The sequence below is a fragment of the Henckelia pumila genome, chromosome 4 (assembly GCF_033568475.1).
Source record: "Henckelia pumila isolate YLH828 chromosome 4, ASM3356847v2, whole genome shotgun sequence".
NCBI classification, from domain to species: Eukaryota; Viridiplantae; Streptophyta; class Magnoliopsida; order Lamiales; family Gesneriaceae; genus Henckelia; species Henckelia pumila.
The window spans coordinates 143,956,635-143,984,384 of NC_133123.1; the positions used below are offsets into that span (position 1 = coordinate 143,956,635).

General features: G+C 40.0%; 2 protein-coding genes across 2 annotated transcripts; one reads left to right on the forward strand and one right to left on the reverse strand.

Annotated features, from left to right (window-relative positions):
• Positions 1-1,097: 1,097 nt before the first annotated feature.
• LOC140861958 (uncharacterized) lies at positions 1,098-1,577 on the reverse strand. The gene has a single exon (XM_073264959.1). The coding sequence runs from the start codon at positions 1,575-1,577 to the stop codon at positions 1,098-1,100; it is 480 nt and encodes a 159-aa protein (XP_073121060.1).
• A 3,551-nt stretch (positions 1,578-5,128) lies between these two features.
• Positions 5,129-16,044, forward strand: LOC140861959 (uncharacterized). Its single transcript, XM_073264960.1, has 4 exons — positions 5,129-5,368; positions 13,796-14,400; positions 14,482-15,099; positions 15,216-16,044. The coding sequence occupies exons 1-4, from the start codon at positions 5,129-5,131 to the stop codon at positions 16,042-16,044; spliced, it is 2,292 nt and encodes a 763-aa protein (XP_073121061.1).
• The last annotated feature ends 11,706 nt before the right edge of the window (positions 16,045-27,750 follow it).

A 27,750-nucleotide genomic window follows, 5' to 3' on the forward strand; every position in this document is an offset into this window, starting at 1 on the left:
ATAAATCCATAATTCGTATGTTCTCGTGGAGTAGGTATTGTTGAAATTTATGGTAAGTCAGCCAAAAAATATATGCTATTTAATGGGTTGGTAAAGGTGGCAACAAAAAAATAAAAATAATCGATTCTTGCATCGATATATGGTTTGTTCAAAGGCCAACTGCTAACTTGAAAAGGTACCAGAATTTTTTTGTTATTTTTTTAAAGGTAGGTACCAGAATTGTTGAAAACTCGTCATAGACACCAAGTATATATATATATATATATATATATATAGGTTTTCCGCAGTGAATAATGTTCAATCTTGTGATATTGTTACATTTGGCAATGGGAATAAGCTTTGAATTTATGCTACTAACTAATCATTCATTGGGTTTCTTTTCGTGTGGTTAGGTAAATGAGATAGCTATGTACACTGCCAAACTTGAGCAAATGAAAGAATAAAACAGGCAGTCGTTAGAATAATTATTTTACTTAATCTTTATTTTAAAAAAGAAAAAAAAATATACACATTAATTTATCACAAAAAGAACCGCTTTTCGTTGAGATGCAAAAAATAATTATAATTTATAAAATGGATATTGTTTCTAATATTGATTACAAATTAATCAGGCGTAATAAAAAAAAATCAAAATTAACTACCTCTATAATTTTCTTTCGTTTGACATGCATGGTCTTTTTTATGCCATGGCCGATGAGAATATGAAGGCAATATCATCCTTACTTTTCTTTACAAGAAATTCATGACCAAGATCTTATCGTTTCAGTTGTCACAGACGGGAAAATGATATCGAATATTACAATTTTTTTAGAACTTGGGGCCTGAATATATTGAATACACGAAATGATCATGCATGTTCATGAATCTCCTCATTGACCATATATTTTTTTTACGAGCAGATTAAGTTCAGAGTAGGTAGAAACAATTTACATCTAGTCTACGATAACATGACAAAGAAATGAATAATCGGGAGAAACGATAAAAATTAAAATTTTTTTTATTAATAAATTATATATATTATTATAATTATTTTACCTGAGGTTACTATACATATTTACTGGAGTAGACCATGAAAAAAATTGAACCCTTATTAATCATCAAATGGCAGTGCTTCTCGCAACGACATGACTTTTACTTCTAGGGTACTTGTGTTTAATATAATTAATATTAATAATTTCTTCACCAAAGGAACAACATGGCTTGTCTTCATCAATTCTACCCATGGCCACGCTGCTGCTCCTAGGCAGCGGGCCGTTTCCCGAGCCCGCCCGAAACTTCATCATCTCCGCCTTCATGTACATGTCCAAATCTACTCGACCACCGATAGTACTTCTGGCTGAGGCAGCCCGAACAAGCTCCCGGAAGTCCTCGTCGTGGCGTGATCCGGCCGAGTTCACGCTGAAACTCTTCGGTAGGCCTGAAACCTGTGGCATCCCCATAACGTTGCTGTAATTGATCATCTTGTCGGCATATCGCGTTATGCTCTTCACGTACAAGTCTCGGGCCTTGGCTAAAGCCCGAGCCGGAATCGCGATGATGCGCAGAAACATGTTTTCTTGGCTTGCCTTTGTCTTCATGATCTTCATGCATGCATGCAAATGCCAAATCGACCACTTTCCGAATGTTGGATTAATTGTTCTTCTTTATCTATGTGTGTGTGTGTATATATATATATATGTGTGTGTGTGTGTGTGTGTGTGTGTGTGATCACATACAAAATTTGACAAGAAATGGATAAGTTTTGAGATAAAAAGAAGAATAAAAAATCCACCTTTGGATGATGGAAGGAGGGAGATTAATGATGAACAATATATGAAACTTCTTTTTGGAAAGAAATTAAACCAGTGAGCTAGCTAGTGATTTCAAGATTAGTTATTTTTTATTATAAGAAGGCAACAAGTAACAATAGCATACATATATATATATATGGACAGATTTTAAATTATCAATCAATATGAACGAAAGAATTAAACAAAATAAAGGGTAATTAACGTTTGGGTTTTAGATTTTTTAGTTTTTTTTTAGTTTTTTATTTTGACAGTGGACCAAACTTGAATTGACTATTAATTACATTAAATGCAGTCCCATTTTCATTGTTTGACTTAATGCGTGGCTTCTCGTTAGGTACGTTCTGCATTCGATCGGATTAAAATTTTTTACAAAATAAATTATGAACGAGAAAATAATGAATTTATTGATATATACATCGATTCCATTTGAAATTTTTGTGTAATTCGATTAGTTGATTAGTCTTCAATAACTGATTTGTGGTATAAATCAATTTTGATTCGACTTTAATACCCTTCAATATACCTAGTAATTTATTGTGATTCTTAGTTAATAAAAAATATCTTATGGTCCTGATTTACCTAGCTAACTCATCAATTTGTTATAGTGATTAGTGCATAGACTTTCTAAGCACTTATAATATCAAATTAACTTTGTTGAAAATTAAAATACCCGGCCCAAATCAAAAATTATATGTTGTGAATGCAACATATATTATAGATTGTAAGAGTTGCATTTTTTGTTTCTTTATTAATTAAAAAAATGTGTTACAAATTTTCTATCTTTTATATATGTTCTTGAACAAAGATATAGATGATTTGTTTCTTCCTTGTTTCCAAGTCATTTTGTGTAAACCGACGAGCAAAATCTATGCGGCAACCATGTCTCGATTTTGTTGTGGGGGAAAACTGCTACATCATATAATTTTTTAAGATAATTAATATCTCGGGCTCCCCCAATGAATCCTTTGCGTGGGCTTATTAATATTCTTTATTGTCTATTAAGCAAATTTGAATGAAAAACATTAATATTATACATGTATTTATAATTACGTTAAATATTTAACATTTTTTATTGTTTGGTTAATTAGTTGATTAAAAAAAATTAAAGAGAAATAATCACGGAGGAATATTTTACCGACGCAATACTAAGAAGTTGAACTATACTCGTATTCCTTTGGAGGACATCCTATAAATTGGAACAATACAGAAAAGACCATTTGTAATTACAATATTAATATACGACGACCGTACATATATAGTCGAATTAATCATTGTTCTAAATAACGAGATTAAACGGTGATTAAACGGAATTAAATGTAAAACGTGATGAAATCGCTAAAATTCAGGTAAAAACGGGAAAAAATGGTCAAATCTAAGTTGACCATATTAAACGTGTTTAATCGAGATTAAACGTGATTTTTGTAAAAAAAAAAAAATTTAAAATAAATTATATCAATATAAAAATCTCAAAATAAAACCATTTTTCCAAAATCAAATAAATAAATCAGGTCATATATTTTTCAAAACTTTTTTTCTTCAAAATTCTTTTTTTCTTCAAAATTCTTGTGTTCTGGTAATGTTTAAAATTTTTTATGCGGTCTAACTATAGACATTGCTACAAATTATAGTTTTGATATTTTTTTTGCTTTTAAAATTTTGAGAAATTGTATGTTACTATTAAATTTATTATTTATATGTGTTATTTAGCCTATATATTGGTAATAGATAATTAAAATTTTAATAAAAGCTTGAAACGTTTTTCTACGTTTTAACTTGTATTAAACACGTTTAAACTTGTGAAACTTAAAATTTAATCTCGACGTTTCGCCCGTTTCGCGTTTTTTAGAACCTTTGAATTAATTAATTTATGTTGTGTTTGGATTGATGGATTTGATTTTGTGAGAATATTTTAAATCAAAGCATTTGAATTTACTAGGATGAATAATAAATTTAAAATTAAAGGATGCGAATGTACTTAGGCCTTAGCTAAGTATATATAATAGATTTCAAGGCCTTTTTAAAATAAATAAAATTGAACCAAAAAATACAATGAATTTAAAATCAAATACACTGAAATATTTTCATCCAATTACAATTTTATTAATTTTGTCAAAATTAAATCATTTTTGGAAAGAACAAAATAATTTTGTATTAATCGCCATACTTATCCGTGGATCCCATGCTCAAATCAAATGCATTTAAAGCAACCAGTAAGTTTGGTATTGGGGGCCAATTGGAAACTTCAACAAAACTACGCTGAACCCGATTAGAGAAGGGATAGATAAGAAAGCTTTTTTTAGATAAGTATTAAATTAAATTTAATGAAGTGGTGGCTTGTTTTGTTGTGCATAAAATCAGTCAATTATATTTATGTCTTATAGCTAGTAAAGTTTGTTATGATCCTAATTTGACTAGAGAAAAAATATAAAAGTCAATGTGGAAAATATCAAAATACAACAACATTTCGTCTAAAACTTTTTATATAATAACTTCAAAAGAATAATATTTGAATACTCTATTTCGATGCTTTTTTGAGGTGGGCTGCATGCATGAAGCATGCATTGAAATTATCACGGGTAGTCAGGGGTATCAGAGCTAAGAAGAAGCAGAAGCATCAGGGATGCTAGTCAGGACAGCGAACAGGGTTCTAGCCCAACTATTTTTAGGAAGGAGTGGTGATATCCCGGGAAGTCAGGGGTATCAGGACTAAGGAGAAGCAGAAGCATCAGGGATGCTAGTCAGGGCAGTGAACAGAGCTATACCAAGTCAAGGACGTTAGAGATGTATAAAGGCAGACCTGAAGCTCCAAGATCCCGGGAGGACCAGGTCTTCATGACTTAGACAAAGCCCATTTCTCCAGGGCATGATCCCCACGATTGCCATAATCCCGAGCCTTCCGGCTTCATCGTGTGTGACAGGTAAACGTGGAAAACTCTTGCACCCACGACCCAGATCGTGGCCACTACCCTGGAAATGCGGAGTGACTCTCTCACTCCAAGGCTTATAAATACCTTGCCTCAGGTGTTTGTAGAGGTATGTTCATCAAAAATTCCAAAGCACTATATTCATTTTTCCTGAAGCCCACTCTATTCCTGAGTCTGACTTAAGCATTGGAGTGGCCCCGCCGAAAAACCTTCTGGCGTCCCACTAACGTGCTTTCATTTTTTTTCCTTGTGTACAGATCATCTCGATCAAGGAGGGACAAACCACACTTCATCTCTACTAGCCCGGTCAGCTCGTTAAGCCCACTATACTACCCTTGATAGCCCGGGAACTCGTTTTTATCAAACATCATCATTGGCGTCGTCTGTGGAAAACTTGTTCTATAAGACGTAGATATGGTTTCTCATGAACAAACATCACCAGAAGGCCTCCAGCAGGGCCGGAACATTATTATTCCTATGGATCAACTCGAATCATATGTTCAGAATATGATACAGAAGTCGTTAGCAGCTACAAAGCAACCACAATCAAATGAAATAACAATGGAGGAAGAGGGGAATCGGGGTAATCCGCACCCTAATGCCCGAACCAAAGAAGGAGAAGAAAAGGAAAGTTCTTGGATGCACTCAATCCATGTAGTGACCCTGCATGGTATCACCTACTAACTGGCAACTAATAGCATGCAATAACCTTATTACAGCAAAATAACTTAACAGAGTAAAACGTGCGGAAACATAACCATAAATTACATATCAGCTTAGTATAAAAGTGTCAAGCTTATTCATCAGTAGTGATACAACCATATCGAAATACTTAAAAGTAAACATTATACAGCTATATCGAATCCTGCTGTATAATAAACTCCTCAAGACTCATGCTCCCTAGTCCTGCCTTGAACTACCAGCTCCGTCCATCCTGCGACCTGCCCCGTGGAATAGGGTGTTCAAGATAACAACTAGGACGTGAGCGCTAACGCCCAGTACATAAATATGAATAAACATATGTATATAGTGCATGCAACATGATGACTGGTAAAGGGTCATCTGAAAAGTCATGCTCAGTACCGGCGCCACATGAGTGCTGCCACCGCACAGATCAACCTCTGGGTGCAACCACACTCGTCAAGTACACCAGAGTAGACAGACATAAATGCCCCCACCGTCGCGGTACTCTCAGTGACAGACTATCGAATATAGAGCTGAGCGGCTCTATAATCAGGTATAACAAGGTATAGGCTCAACATGTATATGCACATGACATATGAATATAGAAAGCGGTAAATCATATATCATGCCATATAATAATGCCAAATAAATGCAACATATAAACATGTATACTCGATGGCAATCTCAGTCAATGTGTACGTACCTCTAGTCTAGTTCAAGTATAGTAGGATCCTAGGTTCCAAGCCTATATTCAAAAGTTCATCGTATCACTACATAAATTCTATAAGCCTTAACTAAGCTAATAAGTACTCCCAAAACTTAAATAGATTCCCGTACCATACCTTCGTCCGTAGATAGCCCTTTGAAGTCGCTAGTCCCGGATGACTATAACCACTCCCTGGTTATTCCAGAACCTCTATTATAACCGATAGGGCCCTCAAGTGTATTTATAGGGATGGCAATTTCCTCCGAACCCGATGGGAAACCCGATATCCGACCCGAACGGAGGAGGGTATGGAGGCATTTTTTGGACCCGATTAAATAAATGGGTAAATGGGTATGGGAATCTCGTAAATAGGGATGGAGGAGGATGTAGTGGTATTCTACCCATACCCGACCCGATATCCGATTATATATATATATATATATATATACATATTAATTTATATTAAATAAATGCTAATTTAATTTTTTTTTTGTTGAATTATGTTAGTTGGATTAAATAATAAAAATTATTAATATAAAACTAATGCTATTTTTTAGAAGTTTTATTTTTTATATAAGTCTTTGGTTGTAAATTTTCTTCGGTGTTTTATTTTTTTATTATCTAAAAAATTTTGATATAAAAATCTAGTAAATAAGTATAATTTTATCAAATAATTAAAATTTTAAAAAAATTATTTTTATGGAGTATATACAATAAATGGGTATATGGGTAGGGTATGAATATCCGATCATCCGACGGGTATGGGGATGGAGATGAAATTAAATATCCGATGGATATGGGTATGGGTATGGGGATGGATTTAATAAATGGGTATGGGGATGGAGGCACGATATCCTACCCATACCCGACGCAGTGCCATTCCTAAGTGTATATCTCACACTATATAACTGAAGAAGGAACCTCGGGAATTCGTATTTCAAAAATGAAATCGAATGAGCCCTATTTATAGGAAAAGTTTCGGACGAGTTCGGGCCCTCCGAACCTAAGTTCGGATCGTCCAGTCCAACTCACTGTCTGCATGCGAGACACGTTGAGTTCGGATCGTCCGATCTCTACTTCGGGTCGTCTGAAGTGCTCTAAGTCCGACACTTGTTAAAATTCATTGCTGAGTAATCCTGCCTACTTGGCACAAACAAGTTCGGGCCGTCCGAACTTGAGTTCGGATCGTCCGAACCAGCCTTAACTCCGAAGTCAACAAGCTCACCTTCGGAGCCCCCGGTGGTCAAGTTCGGGCCGTCCGAAGTCCTCTTCGGATCGTCCGAACTGGCTCAGACAATGAAATTTCATTTCTTGCTTCTGAAGTCCGATTAAATCCCGGAATTGGTTAATTACTAACCCTTAATCATGTTTAACATATTATTATCTTAAAATGAGTTCTGGGTTACTACATTCTCCCCACCTTTAGATATTTCGTCCGCGAAATAACATCTAAAGACAAATCAAGATAATAATATGAAATATCAAACCACGTTTTATTACAACAACTGTAATTACAATTACATGGTAATCAAAAATACAAAGCAAACAACTCAAGATATTCTGCTTGCATACGACTCTCAGTTTCCCAAGTTGCTTCTTCAACGCCTCGGCGCTGCCACTGTACCATCACAAGTGGTATAGTCTTGTTCCGAAGAACTTTCTACTTTCTGTCTAAGATACGGATTGGTCGTTCAACAAAAGACAGATCTGGCTCTAGCTGAATATCAGTAGACTGAATCACATGAGATTCATCAGCTATATACTGTCAAAGTAACGACACATGAAAAACATTATGTATACTGGTAAGATTTGGCGGTAAAGCCAAACGATATGCAACATCTCCGATCTTTTCCAGTATCTGGAAAGGTCCAATAAAACGAGGAGACAACTTTCCTTTCACGCTGAATCTCATCACCTTCCTGAAAGGTGATACTCGTAGAAACACATATTCACCAGGCTCAAATTGAAGTGGCCTGCGACGAATATTAGCATAACTGAAACGTCTATCTTGAGCAACTTTGATCCTATGCTTGATCAAATCTACCTTGTCTACAATCTGCTGCACCAATTCAGGACCCTCGACTTGTCGTTCCCCAACTTCATCCCAGAATAACGGAGTACGACACCGTCGACCATACAATGCCTCGAAAGGTGTCATATCAATACTACGATGATAACTGTTATTGTAGGCAAATTCGATCAAAGGTAACTGATCCTGCCAAGATAAGCCAAAGTCCATGACAGAAGAACGTAGCATATCCTCCAATGTACAAATCGTTCGCTCTGACTGTCCGTCAGTCTCCGGATGATATGCAGTGCTCAAACTCAGAGTGTTACCCAATGCCTCCTGAAAACTACCCCAAAAACGTGAGGTAAATCGCGGGTCTCTATCACTGACTATGCGCACTGGAATCCCATGCAATCGCACTATCTCTTGGATGTATAAACGTGTCATGCGATCATAAGAATACTCTCGGTTATAAGAAATAAAGTGTGTTAATTTCGTCAAACGGTCAACAACGACCCAGATAGCATCACACTGACGTGAAGTCATAGGTAAGTGGGTAACAAAATCCATAGTTACGTGCTCCCACTTCCATTCGGGAATCTCAAGATTCTGCAATAATCCACCTGGTCGTCGATGTTCAGCCTTGACCTGTTGACAAACCAAACATCTCGAAACAAATTGATACACACTCCTCTTCATCCCTTTCCACCAGAATCTAGTTCGCAAGTCCTTATACATTTTCATGCTTCCAGGATGAACTGATAATTGACTCCTGTGAGCTTGAGATAGAATATCGTTCCTGAGCTCCGCAACATTAGGTACAACCACTTGATTAGATAAGCACAATAAACCATCTGCCTGAAAATGAAATCCAGATATATTAACTCCATTGGCTAAACGTGTCAAACGCTGAGTCTTAACATCAGATATCTGAGCATCTCTGATCCGAGAATACAATGTTGGCTCAGACAAAATAGTATACAATCGAATCCCATTTCTCCATTTCTTGTGCTTGAGCATAAAACTCAATGAGCAGCACTCTTGAATCATATGAGATACTTCACTAGTCTGAAGTGCAGAAAGTTTCACCTGCCGACTCAAGGCATCAGCAGTAAGATTAACAGAACATGGATGATATTTGATTTCACAATCATAATCCTTCAGAAGATCCATCCAGCGTCTCTGTCGCATATTAAACTCCGCCTGAGTGAATAAATACTTCAAACTCTTGTGATCCGTGAATATCTCAAATTTCTCACCATAAAGATAATGCCTCCAGATCTTGAGTGCAAATACAATGACGGCTAACTCGAGATCATGTACTGGATAATTACTCTCATGCGTCTTCAACTGTCGAGAAGCATAGGCAATAACATGTCCATGCTGTGTCAGAACACATCCTAACCCCTGACCAGAGGCATCAGTATAGACAACATAACCTCCTGATCCAGAAGGTAGAGCTAGCACAGGTGCAGTAGTAAGACGTTCACGCAGCTCGTGAAATGACTCCTCACAATCCGAGGACCATATGAAGGCAACATCTTTCCGTGTAAGCTGTGTCAAAGGTCTGGCCAACTGTGCAAAATTCTCGATGAACCGACAGTAATATCCAGCTAGACCCAAGAAACTACGAATCTCAGCAACCGTCATCGGACGAGACCAGTTCAGCACTGCCTCTATCTTACTAGGATCAACAGATATCCCTTCATTAGAAATCACATGACCGAGAAACACTACCCGATCAATCTAGAATTCACACTTGCTCAATTTCGCATACAGCTGCTTATCTCGTAACGTCTGTAAAACAATCCTCAAATGATGTGCATGCTCATCCTTGTCATGAGAATAGACAAGAATATCATCAATGAAGACGATGACAAATCTATCCAGATATTCTTGAAATACCTGATTCATTAGATTCATAAAGACTGCCGGTGTATTCGTCAAACCAAATGGCATAACCAGAAATTCATAATGCACGTATCTGGTCCTAAAAGCAGTCGTAGAAATATCTGAGTCTCGTACCCGCATCTGGTGGTATCCAGATCTCAGATCTATCTTGGAGTAAACAGAAGTACCCTGTAGTTGATCGAATAGATCATCAATCCGCGGTAAAGGATACTTATTCTTGATGGTGACACGATTCAACTGCCTGTAATCAATACATAATCGCATTGATCCATCTTTCTTCTTGACGAACAAAACAAGTGCTCCCCACGAAGAAACACTCGAACGAATATATCCCTTATCAAGCAGATCCTATAACAGCTGTTTCAATTTCCTCATCTCTGATGGTGCTAGACGATAAGGCGCTCGGGATATAGGCGTAGTTCCTGGTACTAAATCAATACCAAATTCAACCTCTCGCACCGGAGAAAAAACCAGGAATCTCATCAGGAAATACATCAGGAAACTCACTGACTACCGGTAACTGATCAATACCCGTACTACTCATGGACATATCAACTGCATAGATAAGGTAGCCCTCCCCACCTGACTCCAAGACATGACATACCTTCAGAGCCGAAACAAGTGGCATCGGAGGTCGCGCACCCTCACCATAAAAATACCAGCTATCACCCTCAACAGAATGAAACTGTACTAGACGCTGATAACAATCCACAGTAGCGTGATACAAAGTCAGCATATCTATTCCCAAAATACAGTCAAAATCTGTCATCGCTAATATCATCAGATTAGCTGACAATACATTACCCTCAAACTCTAGAAGGCAACCCATCACTAGACGCTTAATTACTATCTCCTGCTCCAGCGAAGTAGATACAACTAAATCCATATCTAATGATACATAAGGTAATCTATGTCTCTTAACAAAGCGACTAGAAATAAAGGAATGCGATACTCCAGTATCAATTAAAACAAGTGCAGGAATACCACATAACAGAAAGGTACCTGCCAACATGCGATCACTTCCCTCAGTAGCCTGTTCTTGAGACAAAGCAAATATCTGCCCTTGAGTTTGGGGACGGTAACCAGAAGAACTCTGTGGTGCTGGCTGCTGTCGTGGAAAAGTAGAAGCCTGAGATCCAACCTGTGATCCCGATCCACTAGCAGAACCCATGCGCTGAGGACAATCTCTCCGCAGATGTCCCTGCTGACCGCAAATATAACAAGCACCAGTAGCTCTTCGACATGAAGCTGTAGCATGCTTCCCTCCACAGTGACTACAAAACTCCTCCTTCTTCTTCTTCCCAAAATGGAACATACCTCGTGAACCACGAGATCCAGATGAAGTAGTAGGAGTAGAAGAAGACGTAGGTCCATATTGCACAACAGATTGAGCTCTAGGCTCAAATGATCCACTAAGCTGTGCTGGCATCAACAACTGTACACGCCTGTTGCTGGTCTCCACAAGACGGCAACGGTTCACCAAAGTCTCATAAGATACTGGGTCATCACAGACAACAACCTGTGAGTAGATATCTTGGTTCAGGCCTTGTAGAAAGAGATCATACTTCGATGCATCACTCTCATTAATATGAGGACTGAAAGGTAGCAGATCAAGAAATCGTTGCTGATATTGATCAATAGTCATTGATCCTTGCCTCAGAGTAAGAAACTCCATCGATCGTGCTTGGCGAACAGCTGGAGGAAAATACAGTTTCTGGAATTGCTGACAGAAATCTCCCCAAGTCACCTGTCCTCTCTCAGTACGTGCCTGAGCAGCTTTGGCATCCCACCAAAAACGTGCTTGATCCTCTAGAACAAATTCTAGAACTTCCAATTTTTGATCCTCAGTACAATCGAAAGCACGAAAAGTACTCTCGAGTTTAGACATCCAACTTCTTGCTTGTTCAGGATTCTCGCCTCCCACCAAAGGTTTCGGTCCTACTTGCATGAATTTATTGATAGAGTAGCGACGTCTACCCTCATGATGACGATGTTGATCATCATGATGGCGGTGATGACAATGATGATAACCACCTCCCTAGCCAATACTATCGTGACTCTCGTCAGCCATATCCTGAAAAGAATTGCACATTAAAATCCCAAATGCGCAAGAATTACTCAAAACTAATTCTAAATCTCAAGTACTAATCCCAAAATCTAAGCATGCTTTGATACCAAAAATGTAGTGACCCTTCATGGTATCACCTACTAACTGGCAATTAATAGCATGCAATAACCTTATTACAGCAAAATAACTTAACAGAGTAAAACGTGCGGAAACATAACCATAAATTACATATCAGCTTAGTATAAAAGTGTCAAGCTTATTCATCAGTAGTGATACAACCATATCAAAATACTTAAAAGTAAACATTATACAGCTATATCGAATCCTGCTGTATAATAAACTCCTCAAGGCTCCTGCTCCCTAGTCCTGCCTTGAACTACCAGCTCCGTCCATCCTGCGACCTGCCCCATGGAATAGGGTGTCCAAGATAACAACTAGGACGTGAGTGCTAACGCCCAGTACATAAACATGAGTAAACATATGTATATAGTGCATGCAACATGATGACTGGTAAAGGGTCATCTGAAAAATCATGCTCAGTACCGGCGCCACATAAGTGCTGCCACCGCACGGATCAACCTCTGGGTGCAACCACACTCGTCAAGTACACCAGAATAGACAGACATAAATGCCCTCGCCGTCGCGGTACTCTCAGTGACAGACTATCAAATATAGAGTTGAGCGGCTCTATAGTCAGGTATAACAAGGTATAGGATCAACGTGTATATGCACATGACATATGAATATAGAAAGCGGTAAATCATATATCATGCCATATAATAATGCCAAATAAATGCAACATATAAACATGTATACTCGCTGATAATCTCAGTCAATGTGTACGTACCTCTAGGCTAGTTCAAGTATAGTAGGATCTTAGGTTCCAAGCCTATATTCAAAAGTTTACCGTATCACTACATAAATTCTATAAGCCTTAACTAAGCTAATAAGTACTCCCAAAACTTAAATATATTTCCGGACCATACCTTCGTCCGTAGATAGCCCTTTGAAGTCGCTAGTCCCGGATGACTATAACCACTCCTTGGTTATTCCAGAACCTCTATTATAACCGATAGGGCCCTCAAGTGTATATCTCACACTATATAACTAAAGAAGGAACCTCGGGAATTCGTATTTCAAAAATGAAATCGAATGAGCCCTATTTATAGGAAAAGTTTCGAACGAGTTCGGGCCCTCCGAACCTGAGTTCGGATCGTCCGATCCAACTCACTGTCTGCATGCGAGACACGTCGAGTTCGGATCGTCCGAAGTGCTCTAAGTCCGACACTTGTCAAAATTCATTGCTGAGTAATCCTGCCTACTTGGCACAAACAAGTTCGGGTCGTCCGAACTTGAGTTCGGATCGTCCGAACCAGCCTTAACTCCGAAGTCAACAAGCTCACCTTCGGAGCCCCGGTGGTCAAGTTCGGGCCGTCCGAAGTCCTCTTCGGATTGTCCGAACTGGCTCAGACAATGAAATTTCATTTCTTGCTTCTGAAGTCCGATTAAATCCCGGAATTGGTTAATTACTAACCCTTAATCATGTTTAACATATTATTATCTTAAAATGAGTTTTGGGTTACTACAGTCCAGCCTTCTGTGGCGGATGAGCTGCAGGAACTCAGGAAGAAAATACAAAGGTTAGAAGAAAAGGGTCCCAAAATGGCCTGATCTGTCAAGATTCCGGGTTGCCCTTTTTCACAGGAGGTGATAGAGGAGCCCTTGCCATCCCATTATAAGTCGGCCAAAATCCGAGAATATGATGGGAGCACTGACCCAGAAGAGAACTTGGCTCGGTTTGATAATGTGGCTATGCTACATTGCTACGGAGACAAGATTAAGTGCAAAGTCTTCTTAACCACTTTGGTGGATTCTGCCCAAAGATGGTTTGAAAAGTTGGAGCTGCAGAGCATTCGATCATTTGCATATTTCAAGCAAGTGTTCTTGCAACACTTTAGCAGCAGCAAGAGGTATAATAAAACGGTCTATAGTTTATTTGAAGCAAAGCAAGCAGGAGAAGAGTCTTTGAGAGCCTACATTAAAAGGTTCAATAAGACTGCTCTAGAGGTCCCGACCTGTGCCCGGGAGACTAAGATCACTGCCTTTACTCAAGGTCTTCGGGAGGGAGAATTTTTCAAATCATTAGTAAAAAAAGCACCTCGGACTTTTGAAGACTTATTGGCTCGGGCCGAGAAATACATTAATATGGAGGAGGCCCAGAGGCAAAAGAAGGAGGTGACTCGAAGAGAGGGAGGTCGAGAACAGGGAAAAAGCAGAGAAAGTCAGGACCGCATGGGGTGTTTGTCCCGGTATGCACCACACAGAGTAATCTAGGACAGAGTTGTGCATGTATGCGAAGTAGGTGCTGAATCTCATACTCCTGTCACTAGGGACAAATCTTTGAAGTATTGTGCTTTTCATCAGAAAGGCACACATGATACCAATGAATGCCAAACGCTACAGCAGAGACATCAGCAACCCTATATCTGGGATGGCAAGCCGGTTCAAAAAAAGCCTCGGGGTCCGCCTTGGATCCAGGGGTCCCAGGCGCTGGTTCCCCCCAGAACTGGCGTTGTTTCCCGAGAGGGAGGGAAACAAGAGACAGGTCCTCGCACAGAGGATAGAAAATCAGGAGAGGGACCATCTAAAGGGGTTATCAACATGATTTTTGGGGGATCTACTGATGGAGATTCAAACAGAGCCAGAAAGTCTTGGAGCCGGAGGGAAAGTTTGGGGGTGGAGAAAGGGAAGCCGGGTGCAGGGCCAGTCATCACGTTTGGACCCCGGGATCTGGAGGGGGTGAACCTGCCACATAACGATGCCTTGATTATACAGGCCCGGATTGCTAACTACGATGTACGAAGGGTGTTTGTAGACTCAGGAAGCTCGGTGAATGTCCTTTTTCAGGACGCCTTCGAGCAGATGGATTTGCAGGGGTATGAGTTGAGCCCCGTAAAAACTGCCTTATACGGATTTACTGGGCACACAGTACAGCCTAAAGGGGAAATGTTACTACCCATAACCTTGGGATCTGGAGATGTGAAGAAGACAATCATGACAAAGTTCACGCTAGTTGAAGCACTCTCCTCTTTTATGCCGAGACAGTTAGAGTCGATTACAAAAGGGTCAGGCAGATCGGGAAGGAGGGAGGCCAGGGGGGAAGAGAAGTCTGTTCTGTGGAGGAGTCTAAAGGCGAATATGAAGAGGTGGAGCTGGTACTCGGGCAGTCTGGGAAGTTTGTCAGGATTGCCCGGGACATGGAAACAAATTTGGCCGAGTCACTGAAAAGCTATCTCATCCGGAACAAGGACGTATTCGCCTGGGCTCAAGGCGATTTGATAGGAGTTTCATCCCATGTTGGGGAGCACAAACTTAATATCACCCCTGGATCCCGGCCTGTGATACAAAAGAAAAGACATTTAGGAGTTGAGAAGGATAAAGTGATCGCGGAGCAGGTTCAAGAGCTACTACGGGCCGGGCACATCAAGGAGGTACAATTTCCTACTTGGTTGTCCAATGTAGTACTAGTACCAAAGGCCACAGGGAAGTGGCGGATGTGTGTGGATTTCCGGTACTTAAATAAAGCCTGTCCCAAGGATTGTTATCCTTTACCCCGGATTGACCAATTGGTAGACTCCACATCCGGTTGTGAATTGTTGTGCTTCATGGATGCATATCAGGGCTATCATCAAATTCCTTTAGCCCGGGAAGATCAAGACAAAGTTAGCTTCATCACATCGGGAGGTGCTTTTTGTTACGTGGTTATGCCATTTGGTCTAAAAAATGCAGGGGCTACGTATCAGAGGATGATGGACAAAGTGTTCCGGGAGCAGGTGGGTCGGAACGTGGAGGTATATGTGGATGATATATTGGTGAAATCTAAGACCCGAGATTGCTTTATACCCGACCTGGAAGAAACTTTTGCCACCGTTCGCGGTACGGAATTAAGTTGAATCCAGCCAAGTGTATGTTCGGGGTGAAAAGTGGCAAATTTCTGGGGTTCATGGTGACTGAACGAGGGATAGAAGTCAACCCGGAGAAGGTAAAGCTGTTGCAGGAAATACCTTCATCCACATCAATCAAGGAGGTACAACGGCTGACTGGGCGAATCACAGACCTGGCCCGGTTTATCGCTCGGTCAGCTCATCGTAGTTATCCCTTTTTCCAAGTGTTGCGCACAGCCCAGAGGTTTGGCTGGACTGAGCAGTGCGAGCAAGCCTTTCAGGAATTGAAGGAGCATCTAGCTAGCTTGCCTATCCTGGTTAAGCCAGAGCCAGGGGAAAGATTGTGGGTATATCTGTCTACTACTGAGAGGGCGGTCAGCACCATTTTGATAAAGGAGGAAAGAGGAGATCAGAGGCCCATATACTATGTCAGTCATGCTTTGAAGGGGGCGGAGGTTATGTTGGAAAACTGTGATCAGATCAATCAGAATTGATACCCGGTGCAGCGGAAGTTTAAAATTTTTATATGGAACGATTCCATATCATGGGTATCAAAACTTTACGATTAAATTGTGCGTGTAAAAATTAAATAACAATTAAATTTTTACCTTGAATCTCGAAACGAGATTATGGACACCAACAGATTACTCTGCTCTTGTAGTATATCCCAGGAACTGATGGACGAACAATTCTTAAATCAGGTCCACGAACAGAAGTTTAATCCCTCTGATAGATTGCACTAGAAAATCTATCAGAAGTTTCTACGAAGAGAATTAACGAATTTGATCCGTTAAACCAGACTGCAAATTCAAAATTCACAGGCCGGAATTTTCGAGCAGAGAGGGAGGGGGCGGCGGCCACAGTAGGGAAAAATAGGGTTTTTGAAAAATATTTTGTGACCTCTGTTATTTAATTTCTGTACTGCAATAACTTATTTATAATGTGGGCTGCTAAATGCTTAGGACCCATTAGTCATAAGTTCAAGCCTGACAAGCAAAGCCCGCATGTTCAGAAATTAATATAAAATTCATCGTGACTCAGATTGATAAACCAATTTCACCAATGTGCACAGAAACCATTTCTGCATCTTTTAAAGTCAAGATAAATTTTCTGAATCCGAATTCAGTGATTTCCAAAAATGCTCATCCCTATGTCATTTTAGAAAATCTTACTCCTCTACTCTGATATAAGAAGTCCTACTTCTTTGTTCATTAAATTTAACTCTTTAAATTTAACTATCTCAACGGGGATTAAAAATTCATTACTTGTGTGACCCTCAATGGTTCAGGGATACAGCTAGCCGTGGGCTCACAACTCCTTGTGACTCGGAACAACAATTTCCGACTTGCCCATCGAATCATGGTAAGAGCGCCTAGCAACATCGCCCCATGATTCCCTAGGTATCACCGATAGTGTCTGCAAGAACCAATAGATTTTGGTTAGCGTACAGTACGGTCCCTTCATCCATATATCCCGATCGAATCAACAACCATTGGTAAATCGAGAGTCGTTCGAGATTCGATAACTATGAAATGCATCTTGAAGATCAAATAGTGACATCGCATGTGCTACTAAGAAACCATTTCTTAAAACACATCATGTACTCTGGCCAGAGATTCGTCACACTAATATCTCCTCAGATTGCATAGGATATCCACACTCGCAAGTATGTGGTGAATCCTTGACAACAAAGCATCGACTCCTATATGTGTCGTAACTGTACCCAATCCCGACACCTGATGACCCCAATAGAGTCGGTAAACGAGTCAAAGCACAGTACTAGCATATAGAGTCTCAATGATGTTTCAAGTAGTAAGGACTAATGGTGTACAACCAAAATCGCGGACTTTATCCACTCGATAAGTGATAACCACTTGGAAAGTCCGGATAGGGTAGTTCGATCATTCATCGTATGAATATCCATTTGCATGCTTTGAACATCTCTATGTTCCATACCAATGAAACGTGGTACTCGGCATCGCAAATGCTAGTCTCAATCTCGAGCGATCCTTATCCTTATTAACGGACGGCTCAATCGACTAGGAACTGTTTAGAATATACAGTGACTATAAGATGTGTTTCATGATAGCCATCCCCATGTGCCACCACATCTTACATACACTATAGTATATTCAAGGTCTTCATCTAAACATCTTATAGTATGTCACAACATAATAATATGATAAAAGATAAAGCAAATGCCATTATAAAAGTGTAAATTATATTAAACAAAAGATTGTTTATACATAGAGTCATCAAAGCCCTTAGCCACAAGTTGGCTCACCGGGCATCCACTCTTTCAATCTCCCACTTGCCCTAAAGCCAACTAGTCATACTACGTAGACCCATTGCTTCGCGATGTTTGTCAAATAATGGTCCTGGCAAGGGCTTAGTAAGTGGATCAGCGATATTGTCTGCAGAGGCCACTCTCTCGACAGTGATGTCTCCTCTTTCCACGATCTCCCGGATGATGTGGTATTTCCTCAGTACGTGTTTGGATCTTTGATGAGACCTTGGTTCCTTTGCCTGAGCAACGGCACTCGTGTTGTCACAGTACACCGGGACTGGACCAACAACTTCAGGAATGACGCCCAACTCTTGGACGAAATTCCTCATCCAAACGGCCTCTTTAGCAGCAGCTGATGCCGCAATGTATTCTGCCTCAGTGGTGGAATCCGCTGTGGTGTCCTGCTTGGAACTCTTCCAAGAGACAGCACCGCCATTGAGCATGAACACAAATCCAGAGGTTGACTTTGAGTCATCCACGTCACTTTGGAAGCTAGAGTCGGTATAGCCTTCCAATTTCAGTTCTCTTCCTCCATATACCATGAACATATTCTTAGTCCTTCGTAAGTACTTAAGAATGTCCTTCACGGCTTTCCAATGCATTTGACTGGGATTGGCTTGATATCTGCTCGTGACACTCAGAGCAAATGCTACATCCGGTCTGATAGATATCATCTCATACATGATACTACCTATGGCTGACGCATATGGTACATGTGTCATTTTCTCTATCTCTTCATCAGTCTTGGGACACATGGACTTGGATAGAGAAACTCAATGACACATAGGTAGATGTCCTCTCTTGGACCCATCCATTGAAAACCTTTTCAATATGGTTTCGATGTAAGTAGCTTGAGTAAGTCCTATCATTCTCTTAGATCTATCTCTATAGATCTGTATCCCTAGAATATAGGATGCCTCACCCAAATCCTTCATCGAGAATCTACCTGATAACCATATCTTTGTTGACTGCAACATCCCTACATCATTCCCAATAAGTAAGATGTCATCAACATAAAGTACTAAGAATGTCATAGCATCCTTAACTACTTTCTTGTACACGCACGGTTCCTCCGGGTTCTTGATGAAACCAAAATCCTTTATTGTTTCATCAAATTTCTGGTTCCAACTTCTTGATGCTTGTTTGAGACCATAGATCGATCTCTGAAGCTTGCATACCTTATGCTCGCTTCCCATGGATGTGTATCCCTCAGGCTGAGTCATATAGATCTCTTCCTTAATGTTTCCATTAAGAAATGCAGTCTTCACATCCATTTTCCATATCTCATAGTCATACCAAGCAGCTATGGCAATAAGGATCCTTATGGACTTGAACATTGCAACCGGTGAAAAAGTTTCATCATAGTCAACTCCTTGTCTTTGAGTATAAACTTTTGCCACCAATCGTGCCTTGTAGGTCAATACCTTACCATCAGGCCCAAGCTTTCTCTTGTAGATCCATTTACACCCTATTGGAACAATTCCATCGGGAGGATCTACTAAAGACCAAACTTGGTTTGTATGCATCGAATCTATTTCCGACTGCATAGCTTCAAGCCATAAATTTGAATCCGCATCAGAAATTGCTTCCTTGAAGTTTCTTGGATCACATCCAACGTCGGGTTCATCTTGATCCCCTTCAAGAAGAAGACCATATCGAATAGGAGGTCTAGAAGTCCTCTCGGATCTTCTAGGTATAGGCGTGTCCATAATTGGTTCCTGAGGTGTAGGATCATTATTTTGTATTTCGGGTTCTTCTCGAATTTCTTCGAGTTCCATCATCTCGCCTTTCTTATCCAATAAGAACTCCTTCTCCAAGAAGGTGGCATTCCTTGAAACAAACACTTTTGTTTCAGTAGGATGATAGAAATAATATCCGATTGAATTCTTCGGATACCCTAAAAAATAACATAAGGTGGATCGACTATCCAACTTATCTCCCACTGTCTGCTTCACATAAGCAGGACATCCCCAAATCCTCAAGTACGAATACTTAGGAGCTTTGCCATTCCATAACTCGTATGGTGTTTTATCCACTTCTTTGGTGTGGACGTTGTTCAACAACAATACTGCCGTTTCAAGCGCGTAGCCCCAAAACGAAGGTGAAAGCTCAGTGAAGCTCATCATGGATCGAAGCATGTCCAACAAAGTTCGATTACGACGCTCCGATACACCATTCAGCTGAGGTGTCATAGGAGGAGTCCACTGAGAGAGAATCCCATTCTCTTTCAGATAGTCCAAAAACTCGGTACTTAAGTATTCTCCACCTCGATCCGATCGAAGTGCTTTAATACTTTTACCTAGCTTGTTTTCTACTTCAGCCTTGAATTCTTTGAACTTTTCAAATGCTTCAGACTTATATTTCATTAAATATAAATACTCATACCTAGAATAATCATCAGTAAAGGTAATGAAGTAGGTGTGGCCAAATTGAGTACCAATTCTAAATGGACCACAAACATCTGTATGGATCAAATCCAACAGATTTTGACTACGCTCAGGTTTTCCCTTGAATGGAGATTTAGTCATTTTTCCTTTCAGGCAGGATTCACAAGTAGGTAGAGAGTTAATATCAGACATATCAAACATGCCCTCTCCCACTAGCTTGTTCATCCTCCTTGAGGAAATATGACCTAGCCTAGCATGTCAAAGGTTTGCCGGGTTTTGACTATCGATTTTCCTTTTGTTCGTTGTTACCGGTTTATCAACATAATTTATTGGAACGTCTTTTAATTTTAAGTTATATAGATCGTTTTCAAGTTGTCCATTTCCAATCAAACATTCATTTTTGTAAATATTGCAAATCACATTCACAAAATTGCAAGAAAAACCATCTCTATCAAGCATAGAAACAGAAATAATGTTTTTAATCAAATCTGGAACAAATAAAACATCTCTCAAAAGTAACTTAAAATCGTTCTGCAAAATTAAATAAACATCTCCCATAGCTTTGGCTTCAACTCTAGAACCATTTCCGAGCCTCAGCTGGGTCTCACCCATTCTAAGCTTGCGACTTCTTGTCATCACCTGCAAATCATTGCAAATGTGAGATCCACATCCGGTATCCAATACCCAAGAAGTTGTATTAAGTGAAACATTTATTTCAATATAGAACATACCCTTCGCAGTTCGCAACTGCTCTAGATATTCCTTGCAGTTACATTTCCAATGACCGGGTTTCTTGCAGTGATGGCAAACATCCTTGGACTTTTCCATGTTTGAAGCCTTTGTCTTGTTCTTCTTGTCGGGTCCGATTTTCTTGGGTGGGGCAGAACGTTTCTTACCCTTTGTACTTGGCCCCTTCTTAGCAGAAGAAGAGGAGCCCACCAAGAGAACTGGTTTATCCTTCTTTAAAGTGGCTTCATATGTTACAAGCATATTGACCATCTCTTCAAGGGAGGCCTCTATCTTGTTCATATTGAAATTCACCACAAAACCGTCAAACGAAGAAGGAAGAGAGAGAAGTAATAAGTCCACGTTAGGTTCATGCTCCAACACCAAATCAAGCGTTACCAACTTCTGAATGAGCCAAATCACTCGTACCCCATGATCACGGACCGAAGTCCCTTCACGCATGCGACACGTCATTAACTCTTTTACAGTAGCGAACCTTTCAGCTCTCGATTGAGCCCCAAAAAGTTCCTTGAGTTGTACGTGAATGTCAGCAGCATTCACGGTATCCTCAAATCGCCTCTGGAGTTCATCAGACATCGAGGCTTGCATATAGAATTTGGCCTTGATATCATGGTCCCACCATGTATCAAGTTTGGCCAACTCTTCCGGACTTATGTCAGCTGGTGCTTCCTTCGGAGGAGATTTTTCTAACACGTAGAGCATCTTCTCCGAGGTCAAGACAATCTTCAACTTACGGAACCATTCCGTATAGTTTGCGCCAGTCAGTTTATTTTGTTCGAGAATAGAGAATAATGGATTGCGCGAATTCATCTTAATGAAATACTGAAAAGAAACAGACAATAATCAGTGATTGTTTAATTAATTTACTAAGACATAAAATAGGCGAAATTTATTTTATGAATCTCACTCCCACTATTTTAACGATTTCACTACCCTCTAGTGAAAACGGGAAACTGTTTTCCTTAGTGGGAACATGGAGTCCAATTGAAAAACTATGGTCCCGAATAATATCAGCCAATCATAATTTTCAAAAGGTAGAGCCCAATTGCTTCCAAAGCAACCTCCACGTTTTTACCTCATGTCCAATAAGGGCCCAATAATATGACGACGTTTATTGTGACATGTCAAGATGACCCATCAATATTAAGTTGTGATGGACGGTCGCCATGTGGATCCCCCAATAATATGAGCCGATCCCATGGGAGTTCCACCCAACTTACAACATGTGTCGATCCAATGTACAACTTTCCGACGAACGGGCCCCCCCAATAATATGAGCCGGACCGTATCCGCGGGTAGCATCTCATACATTGATCGTTGATGGAAGGTAGGAACATTTAAACAATATTTAAATTTCCTTTTAATCTTGATATCAATTTTAAATCATATTTAAAATGAGGGATTTTAATTTTGAAAATTTGCCTCATCATTTAAAATTTGTATGCTTGCGGGATTCATACAATTTAGTCTAAAACATGCATACAACGATAATATCATATATTATATAGGATGATCGATTCCATTTCTAATCGACCCGTGGTTGCCAATCACGAGTCTAAGTCCAATCCTAGGTAATATGCAGGTATGCAATGCAATCCTATTACATTGAGCTTCCAATTTACATTTCTTCAGTCTTTATTGTCTGCTGGGCCCACCTCCGTCTTCAAATCTTCATATCCCACTAAGTCTAATGTATTTACAATAAATAACTATGACAAGTAGGGGATACATTTTAAGGGGTGGGAACGGGCCATAAACCAGGCCCACTTTTATTACATATGACAATTCATATTGGGCCATAAACCAGGCCCATTAATAAATCCAACAACAATAAAAACAAATGTAAATTCCTAACATACACCTACAAAATTGGTCATGGCAATCGATCATCCTTATCCAATAATATTTATTTCAAAATTAATTTATTGGATAACATGCAATGGCAATCAAATTAAAAAGGATAAAATCATATTCCATATATAAAATCTTATTTTACATACAAAATCATATTTTATCTTTTTATCAAATAAAATCATATTTTACATATAAAATCCAATTTTATACATAAAATCATATTTTATTCAATATTTCCATAAGATCATATCTTATCATCAATTGTACCAAAAATAATTAATTTCATAAAATCTGATTTAACGGATAAAATCTATAAATTTTCCAAAAATTCAAATTTATCCAAAAATCAATTTTAAAATTTTCGGACTCGAACAATTCGATCCGACGCCTCGTGGACCAATCAAAAACAATTTTCGATCGGACCAAAATAGAATTTTAACATATTAAAATTTTAATTAAAAAATAAAATTAATTTTCCCGGGCCGCCCGGGACGATCCCGGGCAGCCCGCGCCCCAAAAGGGGCTTGGGCCGGGCAGCGCCGTGCGCTGCCCTGCGCTGCGCTGGGCAGCGGCGTGCGCTGCCCCGGGCAGCGACCATCGCTGCCCGTGTTTTGCTCGTCAAAAATTTTAAATTTTTATTTTGTTTCAAAAACCGAGGCTTAAAAATTTTTTGTACAATCGATTAATTTAATCGCTTGATCTGAGCAACCTGGCTCTGATACCACTGTTGGAAAACTGTGATCAGATCAATCAAAATTGATACCCGGTGCAGCGGAAGTTTAAAAATTTTATATGGAACGATTCCATATCATGGGTATCAAAACTTTACGATTAAATTGTGCGTGTAAAAATTAAATAACAATTAAATTTTTACCTTGAATCTCGAAACGAGATTATGGACACCAACAGATTACTCTGCTCTTGTTGTATATCCCAGGAACTGATGGACGAACAATTCTTCAATCAGGTCCACGAACAGAAGTTTAATCCCTCTGATAGATTGCACTAGAAAATCTATCAGAAGTTTCTACGAAGAGAATTAACGAATTTGATCCGTTAAACCAGACTGCAAATTCAAAATTCACAGGCCGGAATTTTCGAGCAGAGAGGGAGGGGGCGGCGGCCACAGTAGGGAAAAATAGGGTTTTTGAAAAATATTTTGTGACCTCTGTTATTTAATTTCTGTACTGCAATAACTTATTTATAATGTGGGCTGCTAACAGCTTAGGGCCCATTAGTCATAAGTTCAAGCCTGACAAGCAAAGCCCGTATGTTCAGAAATTAATATAAAATTCATCGTGACTCAGATTGATAAACCAATTTCACCAATGTGCACAGAAACCATTTCTGCATCTTTTAAAGTCAAGATAAATTTTCTGAATCCGAATTCAGTGATTTCCAAAAATGCCCATCCCTATGTCATTTTAAAAAATCTTACTCCTCTACTCTGATATAAGAAGTCCTACTTCTTTGTTCATTAAATTTAAATCTTTAAATTTAACTATCTCAATGGGGATTAAAAATTCATTACTTGTGTGACCCTCAATGGTTCAGGGATACAGCTAGCCGTGGGCTCACAACTCCTTGTGACTCGGAACAATAATTTCCGACTTGCCCATCGAATCATGGTAAGAGCGCCTAGCAACATCGCCCCATGATTCCCTAGGTATCACTGATAGTGCCTGCAAGAACCAATAGATTTTGGTTAGCGTACAGTACGGTCCCTTCATCCATATATCCCGATCGAATCAACAACCATTGGTAAATCGAGAGTCGTTCGAGATTCGATAACTATGAAATGCATCTTGAAGATCAAATAGTGACATCGCATTTGCTACTAAGAAACCATTTCTTAAAACACATCATGTACTCTGGCCAGAGATTCGTCACACTAATATCTCCTCAGATTGCATAGGATATTCACACTCGCAAGTATGTGGTGAATCCTTGACAACAAATCATCGACTCCTATATGTGTCGTAACTGCACCCAATCCCGACACCTGATGACCCCAATAGAGTCGGTAAACGAGTCAAAGCACAGTACTAGCATATAGAGTCTCAATGATGTTTCAAGTAGTAAGGACTAATGGTGTACAACCAAAACCGCGGACTTTATCCACTCGATAAGTGATAACCACTTGGAAAGTCCGGATAGGTTAGTTCGATCATTCATCGTATGAATATCCATTTGCATGCTTTGAACATCTCTATGTTCCATACCAATAAAACGTGGTACTCGGCATCGCAAATGCTAGTCTCAATCTCGAGCGATCCTTATCCTTATTAACGGACGGCTCAATCGACTAGGAACTGTTTAGAATATACAGTGACTATAAGATGTGTTTCATGATAGCCATCCCCATGTGCCACCACATCTTACATACACTATAGTATATTCAAGGTCTTCATCTAAACATCTTATAGTATGTCACAACATAATAATATGATAAAAGATAAAGCAAATGCCATTATAAAAGTGTAAATTATATTAAACAAAAGATTGTTTATACATAGAGTCATCAAAGCCCTTAGCCACAAGTTGGCTCACCGGGCACCCACTCTTTCAGGTTAGATATGCGGAGATTGAGAAAATGGCCCTGGCTTTGGTAATAACAGCCCGAAAATTGAGACCTTATTTTTTGTCTCACCCGGTAACTATCCTTACTAATAGCCTTTTAGGGCAGATCCTGACTCATCCAGATGCCTCGGGGAGGCTTGTAAAATGGTCAGTAGAGTTGGGAGAATATGACATTGAATACCAGCCGCGTAAGGCCATTAAAGCCATCGATTTCTTGACAGAGGTGGCCATTTTGGTCAGGAAGAGGTATGGAGAATATTTGTAGATGGAGTCAGTGGTGTTGGAGGCAGTGGCGTAGGAGTCATCCTAGTTTCACCCACCCAAGAGAAAATCAAAATCGCCATAAGGTTGGATTTCCAGGCCTCCAATACAGGCTCGGGAAGTCTGGGTAAGTCATATTATAATATATTCTGACTCACAATTGGTTGTCCAGCAAGTAAAGAGGACCTTCTGTACCAGAGAGGAGAAATTGATAAAATATAGTAAGGTAATTGAAGAGCTTGGGGCCAGTTTCATTACTTGGAGTATAGAGCAGATACCCCGGGAAGAAAATATGGAAGCAGACGCCTTGGCTAAAAGAGCTGTCACTGGGGAAAATGGTGATAAAGAATCTCTGGTACAGAGGGAGATGGTGGCTGCTATAGAAGCCCGGGAGCCGGTCATCCGGGAAGATACATGTATGATCCCTCTGGTCAAGTATCTTACCAATGAGGATCTCCCAGCAGACAAAGGACAAGCCCGGGTCATACGAAGACAAATAGCCAGATTTGCTATCCTCGGAGGTAGGCTATACAGGCGTTCATATCAGGGTCCTTTGCTCAAATGCTTGGGGGAAGGGAAAACAGAATATGTCTTGAGGGAAGTGCACGAGGGATGCTGTGGAAACCATGGAGGGTCTATGAGTCTGGCCCGAAGGGTATTGTTGGCAGGATACTGGTGGCCCACTTTGCAGGCTGATGCATCTAAGATTGCCCGGTCTTGTGAAGGCTGTCAGAGGTTTGGTAATGTGCAGCATAGCCCGGCAAGTAATTTAAATCCGGTATGGGCCTCATTCCCCTTTGATCAATGGGGTCTGAACATAGTTGGGCCTTTTTCGCAAGCCCGGGCACAGAAGAAATTCTTGTTGGTAGCCGTGGATTATTTTTCCAAGTGGGTGGAGGCAGAGCCTTTGGCAAAAATAACAGAAGCTGAAGTAATAAAGTTTTTGTGGAAGAACATAGTATGCCAATTTGGGCTCCCAAGGAAGTTGGTCTCGGATAATGGCAGGCAGTTTCAAGGGCAGAAATTGGAAGACTCGTGTGCCGAGATGGACATTAAACAGGCCTTCACCTCGGTAGCCTATCCTCAAAGTAATGGTCAAACGGAGGTAACCAACCGTACTATTGTTTGATCTTTACAGGCTCGGTTGCATGAATTGGAAAAAGACTGGGTAGAGGAGATCCTGAGTGTGTTGTGGGCCTATTGCACCACTCCGCATACTGCCACACAAGAATCACCTTTTAGCCTGGTATATGGTTTGGAGGCTATTCTGCCAGTAGAGATTGGACAGCCTTCAGCTCGGATTAGGGCATATGATGATACAGACGAAGGAGCCCGGACACAAGAATTGGATCTCATTGAAGAACGAAGGGAGAAAGCGGCTCACAGAATGGAAGCCTATAGAGCTCGGGTGATGAGAGCTTATAATAAAAAAGTCAAGCCTCGGGAATTCAAAGAAGGAGAATTTGTGTTGAAGAGGGTTAATCCAGCAGGGGAAGTAGGGAAGTTAGATGCCCGATGGGAGGGGCCATACAAGCTTATCAGAATGGTCGGTGCTAATACTTGGTACCTACAAGATAGTCAGGGACGCCTCCTTAAACG

What these genes read in the sequence shown, in the direction of transcription:
- LOC140861959 (XM_073264960.1), top strand. Translation starts at nt 5,129, where the DNA reads ATGGTTTCTCATGAACAAACATCACCAGAAGGCCTCCAGCAGGGCCGG. An exon ending in CTTGGATGCACTCAATCCAT is followed by an intron (nt 5,369 to 13,795) that starts GTAGTGACCCTG and finishes CCTTTTTCACAG; the next exon opens with GAGGTGATAGAGGAGCCCTT. An exon ending in CGCATGGGGTGTTTGTCCCG is followed by an intron (nt 14,401 to 14,481) that starts GTATGCACCACA and finishes TCCTGTCACTAG; the next exon opens with GGACAAATCTTTGAAGTATT.
- LOC140861958 (XM_073264959.1), bottom strand. Translation starts at nt 1,577, where the DNA reads ATGAAGACAAAGGCAAGCCAAGAAAACATGTTTCTGCGCATCATCGCG.